This window comes from Balaenoptera musculus, chromosome X (assembly GCF_009873245.2).
Source record: "Balaenoptera musculus isolate JJ_BM4_2016_0621 chromosome X, mBalMus1.pri.v3, whole genome shotgun sequence".
Taxonomy (NCBI): domain Eukaryota; kingdom Metazoa; phylum Chordata; class Mammalia; order Artiodactyla; family Balaenopteridae; genus Balaenoptera; species Balaenoptera musculus.
The window spans coordinates 84,846,607-84,871,745 of record NC_045806.1 but is presented as its reverse complement, the minus strand read 5'-3'; the positions used below and the strand labels follow the sequence as shown (position 1 = coordinate 84,871,745).

General features: G+C 43.0%; 2 protein-coding genes across 3 annotated transcripts in view; both read left to right on the top strand.

The window, feature by feature from the left end:
• BTK (Bruton tyrosine kinase) overlaps nucleotides 1–20,871 on the top strand; it is a 28,444-nt gene extending 7,573 nt beyond the window's left edge. For both annotated transcript variants that reach the window (XM_036839874.1, XM_036839875.1), the window contains exons 2-19: nucleotides 960–1,129; nucleotides 1,677–1,775; nucleotides 3,690–3,758; nucleotides 5,256–5,337; nucleotides 10,398–10,526; nucleotides 10,841–10,908; nucleotides 11,784–11,971; nucleotides 12,390–12,452; nucleotides 13,044–13,098; nucleotides 13,389–13,468; nucleotides 13,648–13,775; nucleotides 14,593–14,667; nucleotides 15,167–15,338; nucleotides 15,841–16,057; nucleotides 17,118–17,182; nucleotides 17,791–17,909; nucleotides 18,417–18,574; nucleotides 20,366–20,871. In XM_036839874.1, the coding sequence (XP_036695769.1) occupies nucleotides 989–1,129; nucleotides 1,677–1,775; nucleotides 3,690–3,758; nucleotides 5,256–5,337; nucleotides 10,398–10,526; nucleotides 10,841–10,908; nucleotides 11,784–11,971; nucleotides 12,390–12,452; nucleotides 13,044–13,098; nucleotides 13,389–13,468; nucleotides 13,648–13,775; nucleotides 14,593–14,667; nucleotides 15,167–15,338; nucleotides 15,841–16,057; nucleotides 17,118–17,182; nucleotides 17,791–17,909; nucleotides 18,417–18,574; nucleotides 20,366–20,437 (1,980 nt within the window). In that variant the 5' untranslated portion in view covers nucleotides 960–988 and the 3' untranslated portion in view covers nucleotides 20,438–20,871. The remainder of the gene's footprint in view (nucleotides 1–959; nucleotides 1,130–1,676; nucleotides 1,776–3,689; nucleotides 3,759–5,255; nucleotides 5,338–10,397; nucleotides 10,527–10,840; nucleotides 10,909–11,783; nucleotides 11,972–12,389; nucleotides 12,453–13,043; nucleotides 13,099–13,388; nucleotides 13,469–13,647; nucleotides 13,776–14,592; nucleotides 14,668–15,166; nucleotides 15,339–15,840; nucleotides 16,058–17,117; nucleotides 17,183–17,790; nucleotides 17,910–18,416; nucleotides 18,575–20,365) is intronic.
• Nucleotides 20,872–21,531: 660 nt separating this feature from the next.
• On the top strand, nucleotides 21,532–24,294 carry TIMM8A (translocase of inner mitochondrial membrane 8A). Its single transcript, XM_036841120.1, has 2 exons — nucleotides 21,532–21,776; nucleotides 23,229–24,294. Exons 1-2 carry the CDS (start codon nucleotides 21,645–21,647, stop codon nucleotides 23,388–23,390), a joined length of 294 nt encoding a protein of 97 aa, XP_036697015.1. The 5' UTR covers nucleotides 21,532–21,644; the 3' UTR covers nucleotides 23,391–24,294.
• Nucleotides 24,295–25,139: the final 845 nt, after the last annotated feature.

Sequence of the window (25,139 nt, the reverse complement as noted above, 5' to 3'; positions counted from 1 at the left end):
TCACTTTATCTTTCTAACGAAGGTTTGGGTTGGTAATAAAAGATAGTGCATTTAAGTGAATAACTGCGTGTTTTGTGTGAATAAAAAAACCAACGGTGACTTTTTGTAATTTTCTTTGCCTTTCTGTATTTCAGTTACCTAAACTGAATCTTTCTGAAGTACTGTAAGTTTGGAGAGGCTAAACAAGTTACTTTTCATAAATGATCAGAGAGAGCATCTATAAGATTAAGACAGTTGCATCAGCTGTCTGAAAGAACTAATCTAAGCAAAAAGGAAGGGAAAATCAAAAACAAAACAAAACAACTACCTCTCAAAAATTGTTTTTCAATTTTAGAACAAAGCTTCTATCCTTTGTAGCTCAGCCAGAGGGTGATGGGCAAAATCAGTTGGGTGGCAGTTAGTATATGTCCATAACTGCAGGTGCAGCCTCCGTATCCTTATTAGACCCCTTGGTTACAGACCCCAGTGGGACAATGTATGAAAAATTACACTCACTGTCTAGGAAACTGGGAACTGAAAGTCCAATATCTGCCTCAGTGGAGTTCTGGCACCTGCATTATCCCTTCTGGGGATATAAGGGTCAACAGCTGCACAGAGACTTTTACTGTTCACAGATTCTGCACGTATCATAAAAGGGTGGTTAGTGTAGATCTGCCTCTAGACATTACCAAGCACATGGGTACATGTCACTTGATATCCAGAGCATTCCATTGCCTTATACAAGAACCCAGTTTATATGAACTCGTGATGTATAATCAATCACCCCACTTCGATGTGCATCCATTATACCTGAAAACTGACAGAAATGGGGGCTATGGAAGGAGGACGTCAAAGTAAGAAGGTTCTTGGTTAGCTTCGAACGTTTCTGTTCCATTTGAAACTAGGTGGCTAGGCTGAGGGGGAACCAGGAGGGATGAGGTTCAATGTGTTGGGTCCTCAAGAACTTTCATTATCAACAGCACCCAGTGAGCTCCAGAAAGAAGAAGCTATGGCTGCAGTGATATTGGAGAGCATCTTTCTGAAGCGATCCCAGCAGAAAAAGAAAACATCACCTTTAAACTTCAAGAAGCGCCTCTTTCTCTTGACCGTGCAAAAGCTTTCCTACTATGAGTATGACTTTGAACGTGGGGTGAGTTTCTCTGCTGTGAAACCTGAGTTTTAAGGACTTGGCCTTAGATCTGCCTTGCGGGGAGGTAGATCCTTTTTGGTTGGAGGGGGTAGGTGGAAGGGACCCAAGTACATTTCAAACTCAGCAAAATGTTTCCTAGCCCAGAACTAGCTACAGACATACTGGAGCAAAAATTCAAAGGTGCTAAGAAGCTATGGGGAAAATCTCACCATGGATTCTTGCAGTTGGTGAGCACTCATTAAATGATTGTTGAGAATGAAATCCAAGACTTGGAAATTGCTTCCTTATTTTTTATGTTAAAGGCACACAAAGTCATCCACTCTTCTATAGTGTTTGCCCTCCATCTGGTAGTCAAAAAAGGTTAGGTTAATAGATCTGGAAGTTGTTTGGGTTTTGTTTGTTTGTTCGTTTTTTCAAAATGACAGGTCCTGATATAGAGTGTGGGTGTCACCTCACTGTGTTGAATGATGAGATAGCAAAATCTAATCATCTGGTTGCTTAATTGCTCTTAATCTTTCTCCATTTTCTTCCTCATTCTCTTTCTCAGAGAAGAGGCAGTAAGAAGGGTTCAATAGATGTTGAGAAGATCACCTGTGTTGAAACAGTGGTTCCTGAGAAAAATCCTCCCCCTGAAAGACAGATTCCGGTGAGAAGAGGCCATGGTTAGAACTGGGCATGGGGTGGGGGGGTGGGCAGGAGGGTTGCAGTTAAGAAACTTGGAACACTTCAATTCTCTGTAAATAAACCTGTGATGCTGTGCAGTGTGGGACACATAAAGCTCCCTTATATGTTCTTCACTCACTCTGCCACATATTGGTTATGCTGAGTCTCAGCGTCTTTTCCCCAGATGCAGAACAACTCACTTAATCTGGAAAACTTGTAACGCCAATCTTAAGATGATATCACATCAAGTTTTCAAACTGATCAGAGATGATTGGTTTTACTCCCTCGGTCACCAGGATCAGATTTACAAGCTTGAGTTAGTCTGAAAGCCAGAACTCTAGGGCTCTGAGTCATGAGATTCTTTAGTAGCTCACTGTTTCTTCTCTCATTTCCCAGAGCCTCTCGAGGACATAACGTCTACTGATTTCCTAGTTGATTGTTTTAAATATCATTTTTTTCCTGATGTCAAGAGTAATGCGTATTTATTATAGAAACTTTGCAAGATACAAAAAAAGCACAAAAAAGAAGATAAAATCATGCATAGTCTCATTATTCAGCTAAAACAACTATTAACATGTTCGTGTATGGACTTACAGATGTTTTTCTCCATTAACAACACATACACTCACACTAATATATATGTTATACATTTAAAACATAGAATCATATTATACTACACATCTTACTTTGCCACCTACATTTTCAATTTAACAATATAAACTTTTCCCCATAACAATAGATACTCTTTAATAAAATGATTTTAATGACTGTATAGTATACCCTATCATGGATATATTGTAATTTGTTTAACCAATCTCCTATTACTAGACATTTAAGTTGTTTCCAATTTATTTGATACCATAAATCATGTTGAAAGGAACATTCTTGCATACATCTTTATGTACTTTTGTTATTCTTTTCTTTATAATAACTTCCTAGGAGTAATATTTTGTTCTTTATGAAATCTGTATGCTTTGGTTATTTTTATAGTTTTATTCTATTTAATTTTGTAGAAGTAGAATTTGAATATCATATACACCTACAAGCTCTGTGTGGCAGTATCTATTCCTCTACATTCTTTCCAACGCCATATATTTTAAATATTTGTTAATTTGAAAGCCAAGAAAAGTGATACTTCATTGCTGACTTATTTTGCAATTTTTTTGTTACTCATAAGGTTGGACAATTATACGTCTACAGCTCATTTATATTTTTCCATTTGTGAATTCCTGTTAATTTTTTTGGCCAGTTTTTCTATTGAAATGTTTACCTTATTCCTAGTACTTTTTAAGAGATCTAGATATGTTAACTTTAACTATATGTTGAAAATATTTTCCAGTTTTTCATTTATCTTTGAATTTTGTTTATACTTGTTTTTTTTTAACCATAGTGGGTTTTAAAGTCTATGTCATCAAATTAGCTCATTTTTCTCTTAATGGTTCTAACTTTTAGCATTATATTAGAAAGGCCTTGCCTCTCACAAAATTATGTAAATAGTCAGTTATGTTTTTTTCTGTTAGTCATAGTTTCATTTTTTTATATAAAGCTCTTGAATCCATCCAGAATTTACGTTGGTGTATGGTGTGAAATAGCTACCTTAACCACCCGCCCCCCACCTCTGACAATATTAGTGGTTAAGTGTTTGTCCCAGCATCATTTATTGATTAACCTCCCTTTCCTCAATAGTTTGAGATACCTCAGATTTTTTTTTGAATGAGTATGTGCTGGATCCTATGGATATGTTTCCCTACTGGGATATAGGAAGCAATCACTAAGGATTAGCATTGTCCATGCAGGAGAGCCTTCTGGAACCACTGCAAAAGACTCCCAGTACCTAGGGAAATCCAGAAAAGAGCAATGCATCAACCAATAACTATGATTTCTTCTGTCACTGCAGAGAAGGGGAGAAGAGTGCAGTGAAATGGAGCAGATTTCAATTATTGAAAGGTTCCCTTACCCCTTCCAGGTAAGGTATTTTCTCTCACTAGCTCACAAAGGGACCTGTAATATAATCGTTAGGGATGGCATGGGCTGTGAGTGTTTGCTTTTCTATTTTTCTAATCAAACATAGTTTCTTTTAGTCTCTACACCTCAAAGAGAATCCATAATGGCACTAACTCTATTATGGTGTGTCTTGTCTATGGTAATGGCATTGAGAAAGATGCTCTGTTTGTTAAGTGAGCATTTCACTTCCTTCTGGTTCTGCCTATCTGTCTAATGGTGGTCATGTGGGTTGAAAAGACAGAAGAGGGGAGGGAAGGAGTAGTATTAGGAAGTTCGGTGTAGGGAAGGCTTATTAGACTTACGTATAAACTTAATTCTAGTCTGGAATAACTGAAGAGCCACATAGACGTCTGTTTGGTAGATGCAATGTAAGCCATAAAAGAGAGCAAGAGCTTCAGATTCAAGAGCTTCAGATTCAATCTCTGATTTGGTTTGCTTATGATGTCCTGAGAACCCTGAGGCCACATGTCATGAATATAGCAGCCTCTGCAACAGTGAAAGCCAGAAAAGGAAGTGGAAAGTCTCAGGGGAGGGGGCTTTCTGTCATGGATTTATGAGCACAGCAAGACTAACAAGCAAAAAGAAAAATGTAAAAGGATCTTGTTCATGTCCCTGACTGTAACAAAGTTTACAAAACCTGTGAAGGAGGGGTGTTTTAGACACAGTTTTCACTACCATTGTCTTTCAATAAGTTGATGTTTGACTGGGCTAGTGGATACTGGTAAATAGCAGATAATTCAAAATTAACTTACATTTGACTTTAGAATCCACTGTGATGTCTATCAAGTCTGTGAGGGTTGGAACCACATCTTACATGTTTTGTACATCTCCATAACACCTAGCACAATGCCCTGTACATGTGTGGTGTTCAAAAACTACTGACTGATTTGATGACAATGCTTAATATATACTTCACTCTTTTTGAAGTAGGTATGTAGTTCCAAACGTGGTTTATTTTGGCTAATATTGGCAAGGGGAGGCCACTAGGCAGTGGGGGGAAAATCAGCCAAGAGTTAAAAATTTGCTCCATATTGATGAAGTGTATAATCCACTTATACTAATCAAGATTTGTTACATAAATCATTACTTCAATTATCTTCTATACAAACTCAAGGTTTAATAAGATCATAAAACATCCTTCATTGGATAAACAAAAATCTTGACTCCACCAAGGGCTGAAGATTATGAACTAAGTTTACACACAAATTGAAATACAAGTCAAGAGGACCCAGGAGTATTCACAAAGCAAAGAGTTTCTAAGTCCTACATCCCTGGATATGAATTGTTCAGGAATTCTTCAGATGGTTCACATGACCCCAGCTCCATGGCTCACTGAAGACCCTGCCTTTTTTTTGTTTTCCAGTATCATTATACAAAGTTGTAGCTTAAGATTAGTTCCTTCAAGGTCTTTTTTTTTTCTGACTCCTAACTGCTGAAGTCTGTGTGTCCATTGCCCCAGGTTGTATATGATGAAGGGCCTCTCTATGTCTTCTCCCCAACTGAAGAACTGAGGAAGCGATGGATTCACCAGCTCAAAAATGGTGAGAATTATTTGGAAAATAAACTAGTTTCCAAAGAAAGAAGGAAAGGAAGGAAGGGAGGAAGGAAAGAGAAAAGTTGGGAGAGAGGGAGAAAAAGAGAAAGGAGAGAGAAAGAAAAGAGAAAGAAAGAAAGAAAGAAAGAAAAAGGAAAGAAAGAAGGAAAGAAAAAGGGAACAGGGAGGGAAGGAGAGAAGAAGAAAGGGAGAGAGGAAAAAAGAATGGATGGAAGAAGGGAGGTGAAAGAAAGAAGAAAGAGAGGGAGAAGGGAAGGAGGGAGAGAGAGAAGGGAGGAGAGAGAGAGAATGGGGGGAGAAATATTGCATTTTCTTCCATATTAGTGATACAATTGAGTTTAATATTCCATCATATGAATAAAAGATCACATGATAGACTAAGAGTTTCAACTCTGTTCTACCACTGTCTCTCTAATGCAATTTTGTAATTGTAGGCCCTTCCATTTCCCTATTTATAAAAAAGGTCTTGTTCTTTACACCAATTACAAGGGTGGTATGGTGTGGCGTTCAATGGTTATTTCAATATTTTGAACCCTAGGTATGAAATATCTAGTTCCAAAAAAATTAAATACATGATTATGAGAGTGCTTGGGGTCAGAGTAAAGAACCTGGTTCCAAGTCCTCTTCTACCACTAATAAGCTGGGTGACCTCTGGCAAGTAGGCCAACAAGCTTCGTTGAGGCTCAGGTTTTTCTTCTGAAAGAGGAATAATAATGATGCCTACAGTACCTACCTCCAGGGTTGTCCTAAGGATCAAATGAGGTAATGTATGTGAAAGCACATGGAAAACTGTAAAGCACTGTACAAGAAAGCACTGTACATCTTTTCATTGTGGATAAATATTTTCCAAGGAACTATTTCATGTTCCTTGCTTTGTGAGGACCTCAACTTGAATATAGTTCAGTATTTCACATAGACCATACAGTGTGCTCAGATAAACTTGACTGTAAATGCTTACAGCACAGGATGCATGCACACATATTTGTGTGTATATATAGCCACATGTCAAGTGACTGAGAGATTAACTGGTTGAGTTGACATCAGGAAAGGCTGCCTAGAGAAACAGGAAGGATGGCAGACTGATAACGGCATGGTTGGGTTATTGCGTGACAGCCCTTTGTCTTAATAAACACTTAGACTCTGATATGCAGTGGCTGACTACACCAGCTTTGTTCACTCCCTTGAATGTAAGTCTGGCTAACATAAAAATCATCAAATCTTTCAAGCTGAAAGAGGAGAGGAGAAAGAAAGAGAAGTGTCATTTACTTAGTTCTTTCTATGTGCCAGACACCAAGCTAGACACCTTGTATTTATTATCTCATTTAATTCTCACAGCAACCTTGGGCTAAAAACATCAACTAACACTTAATGAGCACTAACTCTGTACCAGGCTCTGTGCCAAGTGCTTCAAACAGGACTAGCACATTTAATCCTTACAATAAGCTTATTAAGTATGTATTACTCCCCTATTTACAGATGAGGGAACTGAAGCTCAAAGAGGTTAAGTAAGTTGCTCAAGGGCACATAGCTAGTGAGTGGTGGAGCCTGGGTTCTTACTACACCCCTAGGTCTGTTTGACTCCAAAGCCTAAGCTCATTGCATATTTTTGTGCTGCTTGGTTCTCAAGCCCAGAAATTGCACCTGTAGTTGGCTGCAAGATATTTTAGAGTAAGGCCATGTGAAGATTACAAATAGGTCCTATCTTGCACCACACAGTTCAGTTCTTGACATGTTTTGAAGTAAGAGGTCGGCTTTAGCCCTGGGGGTACAAAATGAGCACTTCAGTAATGCTTATTATGATCCAGGATCTTCTCTAAATTCTTTACATATATTAACTCATTTCTTCTTCATATCAACCATATGAGGCAGTTATTTTCACCATCCCCATTTTAGAGATGAGAAAACAGAGGTATAGAGAGGTTAAATAACTGGCCCAAAGGCACTCAGTTAGTAAGTGGCAGGGTCAGGCTTTGAACTCAGGCTCTAGAGTCTGTGCTCTAAACCAAGATGCTACCTCCAAGGCAGAGAAGTACACACAGAGCTCCAGAGGGCATATATATTTGTACTTCTTTGGTTCTCTCCACAGTGTCTCATAAATTGCCTTGCACAGAGAAAGGGACCAACAAATAGGTGTGTTAATTGATTTTTCTCCAAGAGTAAACAACTACCACCAACTTGGGATCCACATTGATGGACAGCTAGGATTTAGTTTGGAAATAGGGGAAGGTGGGACATACTAGCTGAGGGAGAAACCAGTTGTAGGTTAGCCCAACAAATATTTATTGAGTGCCCACTCTAGTGATAAGTTATCCCACTCTGAGGTAAAATGAACCAATTGGTAATCACTAACATGAAAAGGGGACCTCATGGTATACTGGCTACCTCTGTAGTGGTATTGGCTGTGAAGAGGCATGAGGGAGCCTTTGAGGTGCTGGATCTGAGGTGGTTAAATGGTTGTACACAAATGTGGTTAGCTGGATATCTTAGATTGTACATTTTATTATATGTAAGTTATACTTCAATTTAAAAAGTAGGGCCTCAGGTACCTCATATTGAGCTGCCATCTTTTTTCAGTGGTACTTTCCATGCAAAGTTTATATTCCTGAGGACTTAGCCCTGGGCTCTCTCCTTCCACTTCGTTGAACATGGCAGTGGGCACTTTAATGTTACAGCACCACAGATATTTGTCTACATTCACCCTAGACTCTTCATTTGGTCAAGCTCAATAGAGCCTATCCTAACTGCAGCTTCAAAAATAAGCAAATGACCTGACCTCACCAAAATGAATGAAAGAGTGGCATTCGTGAAACTCCAATGACATATATGGGGAGTAATCATTCATTCATTCCCCAAACAGAATTTTAGCCATTATCCTGAAAAAAATGAATATGAGAGATCAACCCATCAAGTACTTGGAATGTGCATTAACCATTAGTGCTTCCCAGATAGGGCTGGCCCCATGCATTGGTGAAGTAAGCAGTTTTCTCCTAGTCCTCCCACTAGGACGCTGTCATAGTCAGCTTGGGCTACCATAACAAAACATCATAGACCAGGTGACTTAAACAACAAACATTTATTTCTCACAGTTCTGGAAGCTGGGGAGTCCAAGATCAAGGTGTTGGCCAGTTTAGTTCCTGGTGAGAACTCTCTACCTGGCTTGCAGACCGGTCACTTTCTCACTGTGTTCTCACATGGCAGAGAAAGAATTTCTCTCCAGTCTCTTCTTCTAAGGGCACTAATCCCATCATGAGGGCTCCACTCTCATGACCTAATTACCTCCCTAAGGCCCCACCTCCTAATATCATTGCACTGGGGGGGCTTCATTATATGAATTTGGGGGGACACAAACATTCAGTTTGTAACACTCTGATTTTGCAATTCTCTCCTAAGTAGCTGGAAATACCAGCGCTGCGTTAACCAACAAAAGAAGGAGTGCCATCTTCGAGGGACCTCTGAATTATTTGGGAATGTAGGGTGGGTTCATAATGAGTGTGCTGGAGGTAGGAGGGCAGGAAGCCCTATAGCCTCTCATTAGCATATTAGCATAGCTTAATTTATCAGAGCAGCTAGTTGTTGATTAAGAATTTTTGAAATGTCTACTGGTGCCCAAGCCTGCACCTAAGAATCTTCAAATCCCTGGGTGATGGTAGTGGCATGCGGGGGAAGGGCAGAGGGTGGGAGCAATCAGTCCTGGCCGGGAGGAGTACCTGGAACATTGTTCAGAACTGCCAGTGCCTGGTAATAATAAAAGTCAGACAGACTTTTGCTTGGTTTTATTATTTTAAAGTTCTCTACAGACGACGTAGCCCCCTATAGCCTGCACCCCATCTGAACAGCTCCCACCACCCTGCATTTGGTGCAATGGTGAAGTGGTATGCTGAAAAAGCGAGGGGTGAGGGTGGGCAGGGTAGACTGGTTAGAAGCCTTCAAATCCATGTTTAGAAAAGCATCAAGATAGCACTTTAAAAAAAAGATGGCACTTTTTGTTCATTTGCCTATAAAATGCATCTGGCCACCAGTAGCTTCTAGGCCTCCCCCAAGGTCTTAAGTGAGTGGAGTGTGACTAGCAAGCTCTTAAGGACTTAAGTTGGTCTCTACACAGGAAGGTTTTATTTTGTTCTTGTTTTTAATCTTTAAAAAAAAGTTATGCAGAGCTTCTTTTTAGCATCAATGCTGAAATGTGTATGTCCTCAAATATGCATATTCTTAGACCAGCCTAGGTCTTTGCCCCAGTGCTAGCTATTGTCAATTATTTCATTTGTCTTTGCTTTTCTGTTATCTGGCAACATGATCCCAGGATGACTTGTCTAATTGACTTCCGGTTAAGATTCTTGCAGTGCCACAGTATTAAAAACTGTAAAACTAATTCCTCTTATCTGCAAATCTCTCATCCTGAGAGATCTTTGGGGCCTCACAACCCTGTGAGGGAAATGGAACTGCTGTGTTTGTCTCCCAAAATGAGCTCAATCTACCTCAGTGGCCCTAGGAAGACTGAACTATGTTTATTCTAGAGGCAGAATCACCTTCATTTGATCCTGAGCTCTGCTCTGTTGACTGTTTTATGAACACAGAAAGCGTGAGGCAGAAGTTCTCACAAAGACAAATATCTCTAAAAGATCACTCCAGGAGCTGGGACATTGGTATACTGAGAGACGGAGTGAGAGTCTGGCTTGTCACGTTGTTTCCCTTATCTGGAAAAGACCACCACAGTCAACACCTGCCTTACAGGAAGATTGTAATGGCTACTGGAAAAACATAGACAACATATTTTTGTTCTGGGGCTCTGGAGAATCAGATATTCTTATCACTTTGGTCACCGGTTAGGAGATAGTCATCATAACAGACCACTGAAGAGAACTGCACAGGAACTCTCTGGGGCCAAGCATGTGAGCCAACTGGTCCTGTGTCTGCTTCCCTTCAGGGTGGCTGAGGAAGGGGCAGTTGTTTGAAGCTCACTACTAAACTCAAGGAGGAAAACATGCCTATGGTGGCTTCTCCCACATGTCAGATGTGACCTCTTTCTCTCTCTCTTCTCTCCTGTTACAGTAATCCGGTACAACAGTGATCTGGTACAGAAATACCACCCTTGCTTCTGGATCGATGGGCAGTATCTCTGCTGCTCTCAGACAGCCAAAAATGCTATGGGCTGCCAAATTTTGGAGAACAGGAATGGAAGTAAGAGATGTGATCAATATAATTTCTCCCTCCTTTGACTATCCATCACTTTCTCAGGGCTCTATCAAACCCAGGTTTGTACATTTTGGCCAGTGCACAAAGGAGGGTGGGAGAGGGGATCAGTGGGGGCCAAAATTCAGCTGGTGCTCTGCTCTTCCAGCTGGGCGACCTAGCATTGGGCTGTATCATTCCAGACTTTTCCTAACTTATGTAAAGTCAATGAGTACAAGAGTAAATTTCCTGACCAAACCTGTCCCTGGGCCCTTTCTGAAGATGCACTCTGTATCTATCGTCACTGGTTTCTCACTTTGCAGGCTTAAAACCTGGGAGTTCGCACCGAAAGACGAAAAAGCCTCTTCCTCCCACGCCTGAGGAGGACCAGGTATACAGGGAAATTGGGTGCTGCTACTGTTTAAATTGAAACTTACAATCACACCCTGAAAACAGACCAAAGTCTTAGAATTCTCCCTGGGATTTGGCAGTGTAAATTGGTATTCTTGCTGAGACAGGGGCTTTGTCCTTCTAATTAGGACTTCCTCTTCAGTGGAGAGATAGAGGGCTAGTAGGAAGCTCTTGGCAACCATTTAATCCAATCACCTGTTTAAAACAAAACAAAGCTTGATTTTTTTAAATGAAAAATATTTTCAAACATAAAGTTGAAAATTTTTAACAGTGAATATCCATATACCCAATATCTTGATTTTATCACTATTATATTACTTTAAAACTTGATTTTGGGGGTTACTTTTTGAGGTCTAGAAAGCCCTTTCTCATATATTGTAAGTAAGCAAGGCAGGAATTATTATACTCATTTTACAAACTAAGAAAAGAAGATTCAGAGCCACTTAGTAGGTCCATGTACTTAGTAGAAGTCCATGTACTTCTTGGCTTCTTAGTAGTGCCAAGAAGCTTTCCCGATTACGGCTGTACATGGTTTTTGTCCAGGAAGTTTAAAAATACTGATACCTGGGTCCAGCCCTCAGAGATTTTGACATAATTGGTCTTTGAAACTGCTTAGGTGTCAGGATTGTTAACCGCCTGCTAGATGGTTCTGATGTGCATTCCAGGCTGAGAGCCCCTGCATGGGTGCTTAAAACTGGTTGTTGAATGAATGCTGAATAAACCTTTTATTTTGCCTGATTTGGGTTAGAACAGTGTCTCCAGTAAGCCAGAGAGCTGGGGAAGAACAGGAGAGTGCTTCATATCTAGCCAACATCTAGCCAACCCCACCCCTACTTTTTCCTCTTAACAACACAGATCTTAAAAAAGCCACTGCCCCCTGAGCCAACAGCAGCACCTGTCTCGACAAGTGAGCTGAAAAAAGTTGTAGCCCTTTATGACTACATGCCAATGAATGCAAATGATCTACAGCTGCGGAAGGGCAACGAGTATTTTATCCTGGAGGAGAGCAACTTACCCTGGTGGCGAGCCCAGGATAAAAATGGGTGAGTCCACGCCTGCCCTTCCTGAGCCTTGTGCCCACCTACTCTATACACACACAAAGTCCTGCAGCATAATTCCTCTACTCAGTATCCTGATCAGAAATTGTTCTTCCCACACCAAAAGGAATATGCTCTCCCTCCAAGTACTTCTCAGAGGGCAGCTCTACACGTGGCCACCTCTCTGAGCCTGTACAGTCTGGCCCACATGTTGTCGAGCACATGTAATCAATGCCGCATGTGCAGAAGCTACACACTTCACTGGCCTAGCCATGCATTGGCAACATGATTCTCTTTGAAGGAGGGGCATTTTATATACCTCCATTCGAGATTGGTTATGAGCCCAAGGATACAGGGCATCCAAATCTGTCTATCACCCAGGATGGGAAGTGCTGGATGATCGATCACGTTGTCTCCTCTACAGGCAGGAAGGCTACATCCCTAGTAACTATGTAACCGAAGCAGAGGACTCCATAGAAATGTATGAGTGAGTATGCTTATGTTCCTAGCGCACAATCTTCCCAGAGGAACTAACTATAGTATAAACTTTTTTTATACTTTCAACAAAATTTTGATTTCAAGATACCTATTAAAATCAGTGTCAACTGGGTCAAATGATGCCACTCAAGTTAGTGCCTCTGTCTTACCCTCATCCCAAACACCCTGTTGATGAAAGCTGGAGAGGTCACCACACCCCCTCCTTCCCCCAAATCCAGAAGAACCACACTACGACAACCTGATAGGAAACATTTGAAAAGGTGAAAATGGCAAACTTCTGTGGATGTGCTTTCTCCCTAATCATGGAAGTGGGTTGTCCTTGAAGGCCCTGTCCCTGATCCCTTCCCTGCAACCTTCTGCCACCTGCCTTTGCCCTCTACTCTCCATTTCCATGATTCTTCAGTGCCAAGCAAGCTTTGGGAAAGGGATGTAGTATGCTATGCACGTGATAAGACACTCAGTAAACAGAGGTTGAGTGAATTGACTGACTCACTGGCATGGAGGAGCCACAGATAGCACTCTAATCTCTGAGCTACTTACACCATGGCCTGGGAGCCACACAAGCACTCTCCCTTTACAGGTGGTATTCCAAACACATGACTCGGAGTCAAGCTGAGCAACTGCTAAAGCAAGAGGTAAGTATGTGACCACAAGCAAATGGCATTCTCCTTGCACAGCAAGCAAGGATCCTGAATTGCGGGCTTGCTGCTGTCCGCCATCTCCAGGCAAAGCAGTGTCAACGCTGTCATTTTATGGGGTCCCAATTATACTTTTCACTGTCAAAAGCAATGAGGCTGCAGCTCAAACATGGAACTTGGCAGTGAAATCAAGGCTCCTATAATATTTTCTCTCGGGTTTGGGCAGGTGGGATCCAGGTGTGAGCACCACTTCCTCCTGACGGTCAGCTGCTTTTTCATCGTTTCAGGGGAAAGAAGGAGGCTTCATTGTTAGAGACTCCAGCAAAGCTGGAAAATATACTGTGTCTGTGTTTGCCAAATCTACAGGGTAAGTGTTACTGTTTCAAGGCCCTGGGGACAAAGGACAGGGGTGCCCAACCAACAGTTCCTTAATGAAGTGCTCCTCTCACATCCTCTGTCACTTAAACTCAAAACTCATCTCACTTCACTTCTTGGGTCCTTTGGACCCTTGTTCCCAAGTTGCTGACTCAGCGTCCACTTCTTCAGGGAACCTCAAGGGGTGATACGCCATTATGTTGTGTGTTCCACACCTCAGAGCCAGTATTACCTGGCTGAGAAGCACCTTTTCAGCACCATCCCTGAGCTCATTAACTACCATCAGCATAACTCTGCAGGTAAGTACCAGGGGAACCAGAGAAGAAGCGTGTGACAAGTACCAGGAGAAGCAATTTGGGACAAGGTGGTTAGGGGAAGAATAAGCCTCACAAGGTAGTGGGAATTAGCTGTGAAAATAAACCCCTGTGATGCTGGGTCGAGGTCAAGTGAAGAGGTGGTCAAAGGCAGACCTTATGCCCAGTAGGGACTGACTTCTTATTTGGTGATTGATGCTCAGTGCTAAGGAAAGACATAAAGGAGACTGGTAATTAATCAATCAGCAATATTCATTGTGTTCCTGGTGTATACTCAGCAATTTTCTTGTTACTAGAGAACACACGAAAACTATTAGTTGAAGTCCTTGCCCCCAAAGGACATACAGGCTCAAAAACATCAGAAGAGAGTTTCTAAGCAGTGTAGACATTCTAAAAACTGGGAGATGGGTGAGAGCACGAATACATGGGAAAAACTTCATCAAGAAGGCTTGCTGCTATCCACCATGTCCAGGCAAGGCAGTATCAAGGCTGTCATTTTATGTGGTCCCAATTACACTTTTCAGTATCAAAAGCAGAAGTAGGATGTGAGTTAAGGCTAGGCTGGGAGGTGGGGATATATTTAGCTGGGATGTATATTTCAGTTAGCATTCTCTCTTTCTTGTCCCTGAAAAACATCTGTAAGAGGAGAAACTTCCAGAAAAATTCGGGTTCATGGAGATCTTCTGGGATTCAAAATGTACTAGAAAGATGACCACTGGAAGCGTGAGGCTTTAAGTGAGGGTGTGTGAGGCATCTCACCCCTGCTCCGCACCAGCAGCATGACTCTCTTTGTATGTTTCAGGACTCATATCTAGGCTCAAATATCCAGTGTCTCAACAAAACAAGAATGCGCCTTCCACTGCAGGCCTGGGCTATGGTAACTGATTATTTCTCTAGGGTAGGGTGGACTGGCCAGTTGGAAGGACTACGTCTGGCAGACCCAACCAGACCTTGCCTCTCAGTCATCCTTGCAGCACACTGTTCTATCCCAGCTGCTGCCAAGGAAGGTTAAGAAGGAGCCAAACCAAAGTTATCTAATGATTTTTCTCCCTCTGGTGGCTCCTACTGGGACTGCAAAAACATAGATTCATAAAGGGATTTTTTTTTTAATTGTGGGGAAAAAAATCATAAAGGGATTTCAAGAGGATGTCTAGTTTATCTTCTTGCTCTATGCCTGACTTGTACCTAAATTCCCAGACTCCTCCAATCAGTAATCCCCTGTCCCTGAGATTTACCTGAGCAAAGATGGATTAGTACCCCTGAGAATTTCCCTTTTACTGCTTGTCTATTTCTACCCCCAGCAGGGATTCTTATCTATTGTAGAAATTATACATACATGACTCCCAAATAATCACATCAAGGCTTTGTTGTTATAGGATCATGGGAAATCGATCCAAAGGACCTGACCTTCTTGAAGGAGCTGGGGACTGGACAATTTGGAGTAGTGAAGTATGGGAAATGGAGGGGCCAGTATGACGTGGCCGTCAAGATGATAAAAGAAGGCTCCATGTCTGAGGATGAGTTCATTGAAGAAGCCAAAGTCATGATGTGAGTTACAGTCCAAACTCAACTCTCCATCCAGTCTAGGAATTACCAGGATGGTTCCCACTGGGGTTTAAGGTGATTTATAGTAAGAGAGATTTGGGACCACGGCCTGAGCTCAAACTTTGATTAGCGGGAGTAACTGCTAAGGTAGTCATTTCTCTTAGATATTGGTGGAGAGTAGTATTGATCAAGGGCGTGTACCATCTCAGCAGCATTTGGGGGTAAATGTAGAAAATGAGACTTTCAAAAGGAAGACATTCTGATGTAGCCTTAGTGTTCATTCAGCCCTGGGCTTGTTTCCTGTTCTACTGATGGACTCCAAATCCTGGCTCACCCTCATATATTAGGCACTTTGGAGTTTAGGGTAGGAAGGAGGAGCGTCAACTTGTTATTTTGGTCCCTCATCTGACACTCTACTCCCAGGCCAACTCCTTTCCTCCTCAGCTCCTTTCTGAATAGTATTCAGAGCCAGAAAGGGAGGACTGGTTCACTGCCTTTCCTGTAGGAATCTGTCCCATGAGAAACTGGTGCAGTTGTACGGCGTCTGCACTAAACAGCGCCCCATCTTCATCATCACTGAGTACATGGCCAATGGCTGCCTCCTGAACTACCTGAGGGAGATGCGCCACCGCTTCCAGACTCAGCAGCTGCTGGAGATGTGCAAGGATGTCTGTGAAGCCATGGAATACCTGGAGTCAAAGCAGTTCCTCCACCGAGACCTGGTAGGACCTCAGAAGGATTGGCCTGGGTCTGAGGGCTGAGGGGGTGGAAGTAGCAAAGGAAGACCTATAATACATGGCTGAGGAGGGTGGCAGGAGCCATCATTTCAGTTTTATCTAGAAAACACTATAAGTTTGGTGAGCCTCTGCCCCAGTGGTCAGCCAGTCAAAGATCTCCAGCCTCAACACCACAAGTTCTGCCATGGTGGGAGCTAGAGCACTCACTCCCAGCCCCCTACCATGACAAGGAAATGGTGGGGTCCTTCAGTGGCAGAAGGGAAGCCCTGCTTCCTGATGGGACTGCTCTTAGCACAGAACCATCATTTTGGTTATATCAGAGTCACAAACTGGGGGTCTGTTGGAGCATTTGGGTTCTTTTTTTTAAATGTTATATATTAGTTAGCAAACACTTAAAAACATTTCACATTAAAGAACTGAATTTCCAGCTTCTCTTGAAAATCTAGACCATCTTGTAACACCAGGCCCACATTCTCATAGGCCATGCTAACAGTTGGCTGGAGCTGACACCTAGGAAAATGTGGGCCTGGTGTTACAATATGGTCTAGCTGATTACAGGAAAGTGGCTGGCCTTCTTTAGACCAGACACTTTCCTGACACCTCCACCCACCCACTTCACTCTGTCACTTCACCTGCCTGGCCTCTGGAGGCATCCGAGTTTGGGCCCCTGTTTATTTCAGCCAGGCCAAGGCTCAAATCGCCCTAGTCCCACTGGTAGAAAAGCAGAAAACAAAACACACTTGCCTTCTGCTCTCCCTTAATTCTCTCGGCATTTCAATGCAGGAAGGGTTGTCGTGGAATTGCCAATATGAGTGAAGTCATTCTGCAAGTCCTCAGTGCTTTACTTACGACTACGGGGGTTGCTCTATATGTGGTGGAAGTGCATCAAAATTTCTCAGTGGCATCAACTGACTCCTGTTAGGTGGGAAGGTGTCTCTATGTGAAGATGAGGCTTCCCTGGCCTCACTCCCCTGGTGGGCAGAAGTTTTGTGCCTTTAACCTGTGTGCCAGGGACAGAGTCTCACTGGTATGTGTTGCACTACAGGCGGCTCGAAACTGTTTGGTAAACAATCAAGGAGTTGTTAAAGTATCTGACTTCGGCCTGTCCAGGTGAGTGTGCCTTTTTCATCTTTCCCTCTCAAAGTAAAAATGGCACAGTACAAACATGAGGTGACACTGTAATTTTTAATCCTCTCCCTTTTCCCCCTAATTCTAGTCTTTTCCACCATCTTTCTATACCTTTTCTTTCTCTGAATGGTTTAAGTCACTTTTCACCTCGTTTTATTGTTATATCCCTCTCTTCTCCTTTCTCCTTTGCTCTTTTTTTAAAAGCTAATTTCTCCAATACTTTATGTTGATCTGTTAATCCTGTTGACTTTACTCCATGTCTCATTCTTTCCTAAGCAGTCTAATTCCCACTGACAACTGCAGAATAGAAGGAAGGGAAGGACGCGAAAAGAGAAAGGAAAGAAGGCTAGAGAAGAGGAAGGGAGTACCTATTAGATCTTATTTCACTTCATCCTTGCTGTAACCATATTGTCAACCAGGAAAGCTAAATCGGATATGAAAACAGGAATCTGTTAGAAATAACATTTGTAAAAGACACTGGTTGGCCTGTAGGCGTATATTTGTGCAACTCTTGTGGCTGTGCCAAGAAAATTTAAGCAAATATCAAGCTCTCCAAATTCTAACAGTAACAAGTCCTGAATCCTTTGCAGGTATGTTCTGGATGATGAATACACAAGCTCAGTAGGCTCCAAATTTCCAGTCCGGTGGTCTCCACCAGAAGTTCTTATGTATAGCAAGTTCAGCAGCAAATCTGACATTTGGGCTTTTGGTGAGTGAATAAGATCACATGGATTATACAGCTCAAAGGAAAAGGAACGCAGTGGGGGAAATTCACACTCTGCAACCTGCACAGAGACACTGTTATTTGTTCTTGCTTTCATTCATCTAATTCTTAGGGAGTCAGGCACCACAGAGGTTTCTGGGGATTAAAAACAGTAAACTAGACACGATCCCTGCCTTCTTAGAACTTAGAATATATTGAGGGAAACACACAATTCATTCAGTATGCCACAGCTTCTGAATACTGATTATGTACCAGGGACTCTGCCAGACCCTATAACTATAAAGACAAATAAGATGCTGTCTCTCTCCTAAAGGACTAATAGTCAAGGGCAACCCTGATTACGCTCCAGTGTACTCAGTACTATAGCAGAAGTCTGAACAAAATGAAAAAAAGCACAGAGGGGAGAACCAGATGAATGTAATGTTTGAGGTTGATTTAGGGAGACTAGGATCCCTACTATCCAGAAACAACACATTTTTTTTCATTTCCTAGGGGTGCTGATGTGGGAAATTTACTCTCTGGGGAAGATGCCATATGAAAGATTTACTAACAGTGAAACAGCTGAACACATTGCCCAAGGCCTACGTCTCTACCGGCCTCATCTCGCTTCAGAGAGGGTATATACCATCATGTATAGCTGCTGGCATGAGGTAAGTATTTTATTGGGACCTCAAATTATTTCCTTGAACCTGCTTTCCCATTTAGCTGGCCAAGCACCCCGGCCCCACTCTCCCGGGCCACATAGCAGCTGGGCACAGACAGATAGCTGTGCACATTCTTGGATCCTGGCCTACATCCCAATCCTTTCACGGCCAGAAGTTTTTCCAGGCCCGTTCCAATTCTCACTAGAGTATCATTAGCAGACCCCAATACCAACTCGGCTTTAGGGAGAGAGGTGTTGTGGGGCCATGTCACCTAGCATAAGCAGGCAGCCAAAGGCACTCAGACAAGCGTACGGACATTAAAAAAGAAAAGTCATTAAAATCTGTGTTCATTCCTTTGGGAGTCATTGGCCCTTTCTTCTACTTTACTAACTGCACACCTTTTCTGGCTGTGGTCCTAAATGAGATTTCTTTTAAAACCCTAAGGCCTGAAAGGAAACTAAAATAGGTAGTGCTCATGGTTTTTTTTTTTTTAAATGCAGTGCATTACGGGATATGTGGGTAGATATGGTATTTTGAAAATAAAGAGCCTGTCCCACTATTAAAATGCTTTGCTGCTCTCACCTTGGGTTCTTCCAGGGGTGCCTTCTCCACTTTCAGTAGATCCCTGGCAACCTTAATTTGGCAACCTAAATGTCTAGTAGGAAATGAGTGCTCAGCTCTTAGTTCTGCCCCACTAGAAACAGGGAAAGAGACAGTGTCCAACAAGCATATATGTGAACCTGGAGCCATCTCTGTGGGGTGAAAAGTGGGCATTTGGATCAGAACACGGCTCCTTTCCCTTCAACAAATCACTGAGGTCACAAAGAAAGTGTGGAGAAAGGGAGAACCCCTAGGAGCCATTTCCCTTCTCTCTCCCATGCCAAGCAGGATTAAGGGTGATTGACTATGCTCCCTCCCAACTAGGACATGCTCACTCTGCTAGTTAAGTATTTCAGACAGGCACTTTCTCCACAGCCTGTTTAAAGCAGTAGTCATGAAACTGGATTCACATCAGAATCCCTGGGAAACTCTTAAAACTGCAAATGACTGGGCCTTATCTGATTAGGTATGTCTAGAGTGGGACTCGGGTACGTCTTTTTAAACTTCCCAGGAAATTCTGATACTCAGCTAGGTTTGAGAATCACTGATTCAAAGGAACAAGAAATTGATGACTTTTTAGTTCTGATGGATTGAGACCTTTCTTGCATGAATATGCCCTGAATCACTAAATACCGCAGGGACTTATGGACCAATGGCTATCACAAAGGGCCTTAGTCTGGAGGCCAGACGGTGGTAATAAGAGGTCCCAGATGCTTAGGATCCCTACCCAGTGATGCAGCCCATGGTCTTGAAATGTTAATTCCTTTGTTAACTTTGGCTACAGGATGGTAGAAACAAGTGTTTGAAACCAAACTAAAAATTATCACAGCTTATAGGATTTCAGCTCTGTCAACCACTTAAACTTCTTTGGTAGCCACTTGAGGTTCCAAAATAAGAATGCATTGGTGCACAATTATGTAATGAATTTTGCCCTTAGTTTTAATCAGTGTTTGTCAGTGGAATTTTCACAGTGTCCTCACCACATTAATAAGCCGAGTTACTAAAGATTTAAAGCGCACAAGGACTTTATGGAGCACTTCTATTTCTCCCCCCACCCCTTTTTTTCTTTTGGTAATCCACAGGGTATGCTACTGGGCACATAGCATAAACTTCATAAACATTTGCTGTTTACTCACTGTGTTTCCCTTGAATTTTGGACTCTAGTCCACTATAACACTATTTTTTCTTTGGTTTTAGAAAGCAGATGAACGTCCCACCTTCAAAATTCTTCTGAGCAACATTCTAGATGTCATGGATGAAGAATCCTGAGCTCACCAATAAGCTTCTTGGTTCTACTCCTCTACTCCACAAGCCCCAATTTCACTTTCTTTGAGGAAATCCCAGGCTTACTGGCCCTGGAGCCTTTGTGCTCTTGCTGAATACACAAAGGCCCCTCTCCACATCTAGGAATGCCTTTCTATCTCTTCCCTTGGATAGTACCTTCTGAGCAAAGGCCAAGGAATTATTGTACCTGGTATTTTCCCCCAGAGAGGAAATTTCCCAAGAGTATTAAAACAGACTGAAATTGGGATGGAAACTTTTTTGGGGAGGGAGGGAATGTAAATAGCCTCACAATGGGTCCAACTGCTCTTTGGGTAGGCAATAGAGCTTGCGGGGAGGGAGGCAGAATTTGGCAGGAATAAAATGGTGTCATAAAAATGGGAGGGGAGGGTGTTTTGATAAAATAAAATTACTGGAAAGCATGAAAGTTTCTTGCTATTTCGATTAATCATGCAGCCTCTCTGAAGCGCCCTATAAAACTGCTGTGTGGCACTGGTTTGTCATATTCCTACTTGGAGAACTCCACAGGATTCTCCGCATTTAACCCCTCTGGCTCTTGGAAAATTCTGCTTCTGAATCAGAGACAGTGATCACAAACCAAAGCACACTGCCTGACACGCAGTAGGCATTAGATGCTATTGGAATGAATCTGACAGTTGGAGACAAATACTGCCAGATCCTCTTTTCCCTACCTCAGGCGGGGTAAACTCCATTAAAGAACTAGAGCTAGGGGCCCAGGACAGCTAAGTGACGGGCCCAGCAGTCCGGACCGAGCACTAGCTTGGCAGTGGGGAAAGCGCGGGTCAATTTGGAAGCCGGCAGGGGCGGGGCTATTGGGCCGGCCAGGAATGGGCCACATGGTCTGAAGTAACTTCCTTTTTTTACCTTCTTTCTTTCTTGTCTTTTTGAAGTAAGGTCTCAACAGCGCCACGGCGCTGGGCGACGAGTCCTGAAACCTCAGGGCGCAGGTGCGGCGCCGCCGCGGGGCCGCGCGCGGGCAAGTGCGAGGCGCGCGGGCGGCTGGGAGGAACGCCCAGAGCGGGGGGCGGGCCCGCGCGTAGGGCCGTGCGCCGGCGCAGTGCGCTCCCCGGGCAGTCCCGGAGGCAGTGGATTGTGGTTCCGGTTCCGCCGCGGAGACACGTGAAGGTCGGCGAGTTGGTGCGGAGTTTGTCTCGGCACGCGTGGCCGCGCTGGGATGGAGTCTTCCTCGTCTTCCTCCGCAGCGGGTTTGGGCTCGGTCGACCCGCAGCTGCAGCATTTCATCGAGGTAGAGACTCAGAAGCAGCGCTTCCAGCAGCTGGTGCACCAGATGACGGAACTTTGTTGGGTGAGGAGCCTGGGGCTGGGACCTGGCCACTGTACCTACTTTCCTGCCCTTGCCTCGCGCAACTCGCCACGACGCCTGGGATTCGGGGAAGGGAGAGGACCCAGCAGCACCCCTTGGTTTCCTTAGGTTCCTCAGGTCGAGCCGGAAGGGAAAAAGAGTGACTCCGCTTCTCAGAGGGCTGTCACGCCGGACCTCGGCTTTGTTAGTGCAGAGGATTGGAGATCGTAGAAGACTTATGCCATTGTCCCAACCAGCACTTTAGGCACCTAAGTTTGAAGCTGCCAGTGCTGGTCACCAAGACTGAGGAGAGCCCCCAGTACTGGGATTTCATTTTTGGCACCCTGAGTCCCAGAGAATCAGTGAATCTCCTGTCCCTGCACTCTTCAGAGTTTGCCTTGATTACTCAGTTGCTCTAAGCGTCCCTCGTGAGAAGTGAGTGGCTCTAGCCCACTAACTATAAATGTGGGGTAATCTCTACCAACATACACACTTTTTTGCCTTCTTGTTGGATTGTTGTGTAATACTAAGCCGTTTCAGGTCTGAAGGTTGAGGAATTGAGTATGCCCTGTGAGGGGACTTTGGCAAAAGGGTAGAAGGCATTTATTTGCAGCTTGGGATCAAAGTGTTCTCTGGCAGCCAAAGACAGCATAACTGCCCTACCTTGACATACAAAATTCACAGAATTCAGAGGCCAAGGATAATTTTCCTTGGATGTGGAGAGTCTGATGCTTGTGTACACAACAGAGAATAATGAACGAAATTCATTTGAACCATAAACTTATGGTATTGCTGGACTCTGACCCTTAAAAAAATGCTTACTCAACTCCTGTCTTCCTTGAACCAGAGTGCTTTGATTCTTTTTTAAAATCTGATTCATTACATTTGGACCAGCAGGTGGTGTGGTTAAGGACTCCTTTAAGAATCTGAAAGCTCTGGGCCCTTTAGGAAAATTCATACAATTTTCCATTTGTCTTGAGAGAGGATTCAAGAGCCTCTGGCTTACGTAGACATTACAGAATCTCCAGTCATAGATATTCTTTTTTTCCTTTGGTAGGTTTTAGTGTGTCTTAAAGGCATTTAATGCAAGCAGCATTGTAGAGTTCGAATCAAATTCAGCGAAGGGTTAACTTCCCTTGTATTTTGCTACCTATCTTGCTTTGTAATATCTCAGCTCCACCATTTTCTGGCCCCATGACTTAGGACAAAGTATCTCTGTGCCACAACTTCCGTCTTTGTAAAATGAAGATTAATAATAGTATCTATTCCGTAGGGTTGTTGTGAGAATTTAATGTAAGCCTGTAGAAAATTGCCACAAAGTAAGCTGCCAAATGTGAACTATTATTAACATATCAGATACTGTTTTTAGGTGAAGTTTTTCCTCTAAGCAACAAGAAGCTCCCCTTCCTTTTTTTTCCAAGTTCCCTTTGTGATTCTGTATCTTGTCCTGAGCAGGAAAAGTGCATGGACAAGCCTGGGCCAAAGTTGGACAGTCGGGCTGAGGCCTGTTTTGTGAACTGCGTTGAGCGCTTCATTGATACAAGCCAATTCATCTTGAATCGACTGGAACAGACCCAGAAATCCAAGCCAGTCTTCTCAGAAAGCCTTTCTGACTGACCTGAGTATTACCTCTCTGGAAAAGGAAGGTAGTTCAAGAAATGAAGAGCAGTTGATGGGATGGTTGAAGAAAAGGCTGTGGGGGGATCGGCTCCCACCTTTGTCACTCTTGGGACATCCTGTCATCTGAGAATGAACAAAGACCAATTTTTGTGTGTGTGGGTGGTTTGAGGGTCAAATGTGTTTGGGGTTGTGTTTTTTAATGCTAATCTTGGGGAAACAATTGACAGATGAATGGAAAACTCTGCTAGATGTATGTTACTGTATGTGGGACGATGCTTTCCTCATAGTCCCATTAACTGCTTCCTATAATTTTAATAGTGGAGCTGCTCTATAATTTGACAGTGGGACCACATAGGTGATAATCTGTTATTTGTGTGGATTCCTTTCAGATTTCTGGAGAGATCGATATACATCTTTGTGTCTCTCAGAAAGGGCAGCAGTGGGGGAAAGAGTAATTTGGTACTTGACTGTAGGCCTCCTTATCTAGTGTTTGATTATCAGTGCTGGAAAAAAAATGTATGGAGTATTCATACAGTACATTTCACCTTTCTAGATTATCTCCCTCCCTTATACTGTGATTCACTTAAATATCTATATATAAAGTACAGTCTTGAGCTAGTACAGGTAGCCTGAGAGTCTAGAGGCCTTTAGTTAAAGGAATCTAGCCAGCGAACATAATTCTCATACTAAACTGCCACAAGGAAGAAGTTAACTTACCCTGTATGTCAGGGTCCAAAAAAATTTAAAGATGTGCCTAAATGAAAAAATAAGTTATAAAGATTTAGGCCAGTCAAAAACTAACAGCAGTTTCAGGTAGAGGTGCATGCCTAATGTAAACCAGCATAGTTTCCATTTACTGCGTTCTTTTAATCACTGAAATAAAAGCTTCTACAAGATTCAAGTCTGATTGAGAAGGCTTTCTATTCTGGTTATCACCTACACCCAGGAGAGATTTGGTGTGGGCTGGTTCCAAGGCTGAAATGTAGTCAGCCTGAGTACCTGTTCTGTGCAAATTATGGCACAGTATTCCAGGGACCCCTGACCTTTTTGTTAGAAAAAAGAACCTAGAGATGAGATGGAGAGGGAAGGAATTCAGTGCTGATGGTTAGTTCCCTGAGTGTAGTAGAAGAGATTATAGTGACTGGATTCCCCTCCTCTTACTTCAAATCCTAGTGGACTGGAGTATAGACCTAAAGTGGAACTACTTGTTGGGAGCCTCTAGTGCAAATCCATGAAAGTTGAGAAGTACACATTTCTAGAAGCCTCAAGTCCCTGTTTAACTTCCCACCATATAGGCACTACAAGGAAATTTTTTAAACTCCTGATGAAAACGCAATTCACCAAGCATTTAAGTACCTACTATGCCGGACACTGTTTTTTTTTTTTTTTAAAGTATTTGTTTATTTATTTATTTATGGCTGTGTTGGGTCTTCGTTTCTGTGTGAGGGCTTTCTCTAGTTGTGGCAAGCGGGGGCCACTCTTCATCGCGGTGCGCGGGCCTCTCACCATCGCGGCCTCTCTTGTTGCGGAGCACAGGCTCCAGATGCGCAGGCTCAGTAATTGTGGCTCACGGGCCTAGTTGCTCCGCGGCATGTGGGATCTTCCCAGACCAGGGCTCGAACCCGCGTCCCCTGCATTGGCAGGCAGATTCTCAACCACTGCACCACCAGGGAAGCCCCTGGACACTGTTTTTGATGCCAGGATTTCAGCAGTACACAGAAACAGTCCCTGCCTGTGTGGAGCTTC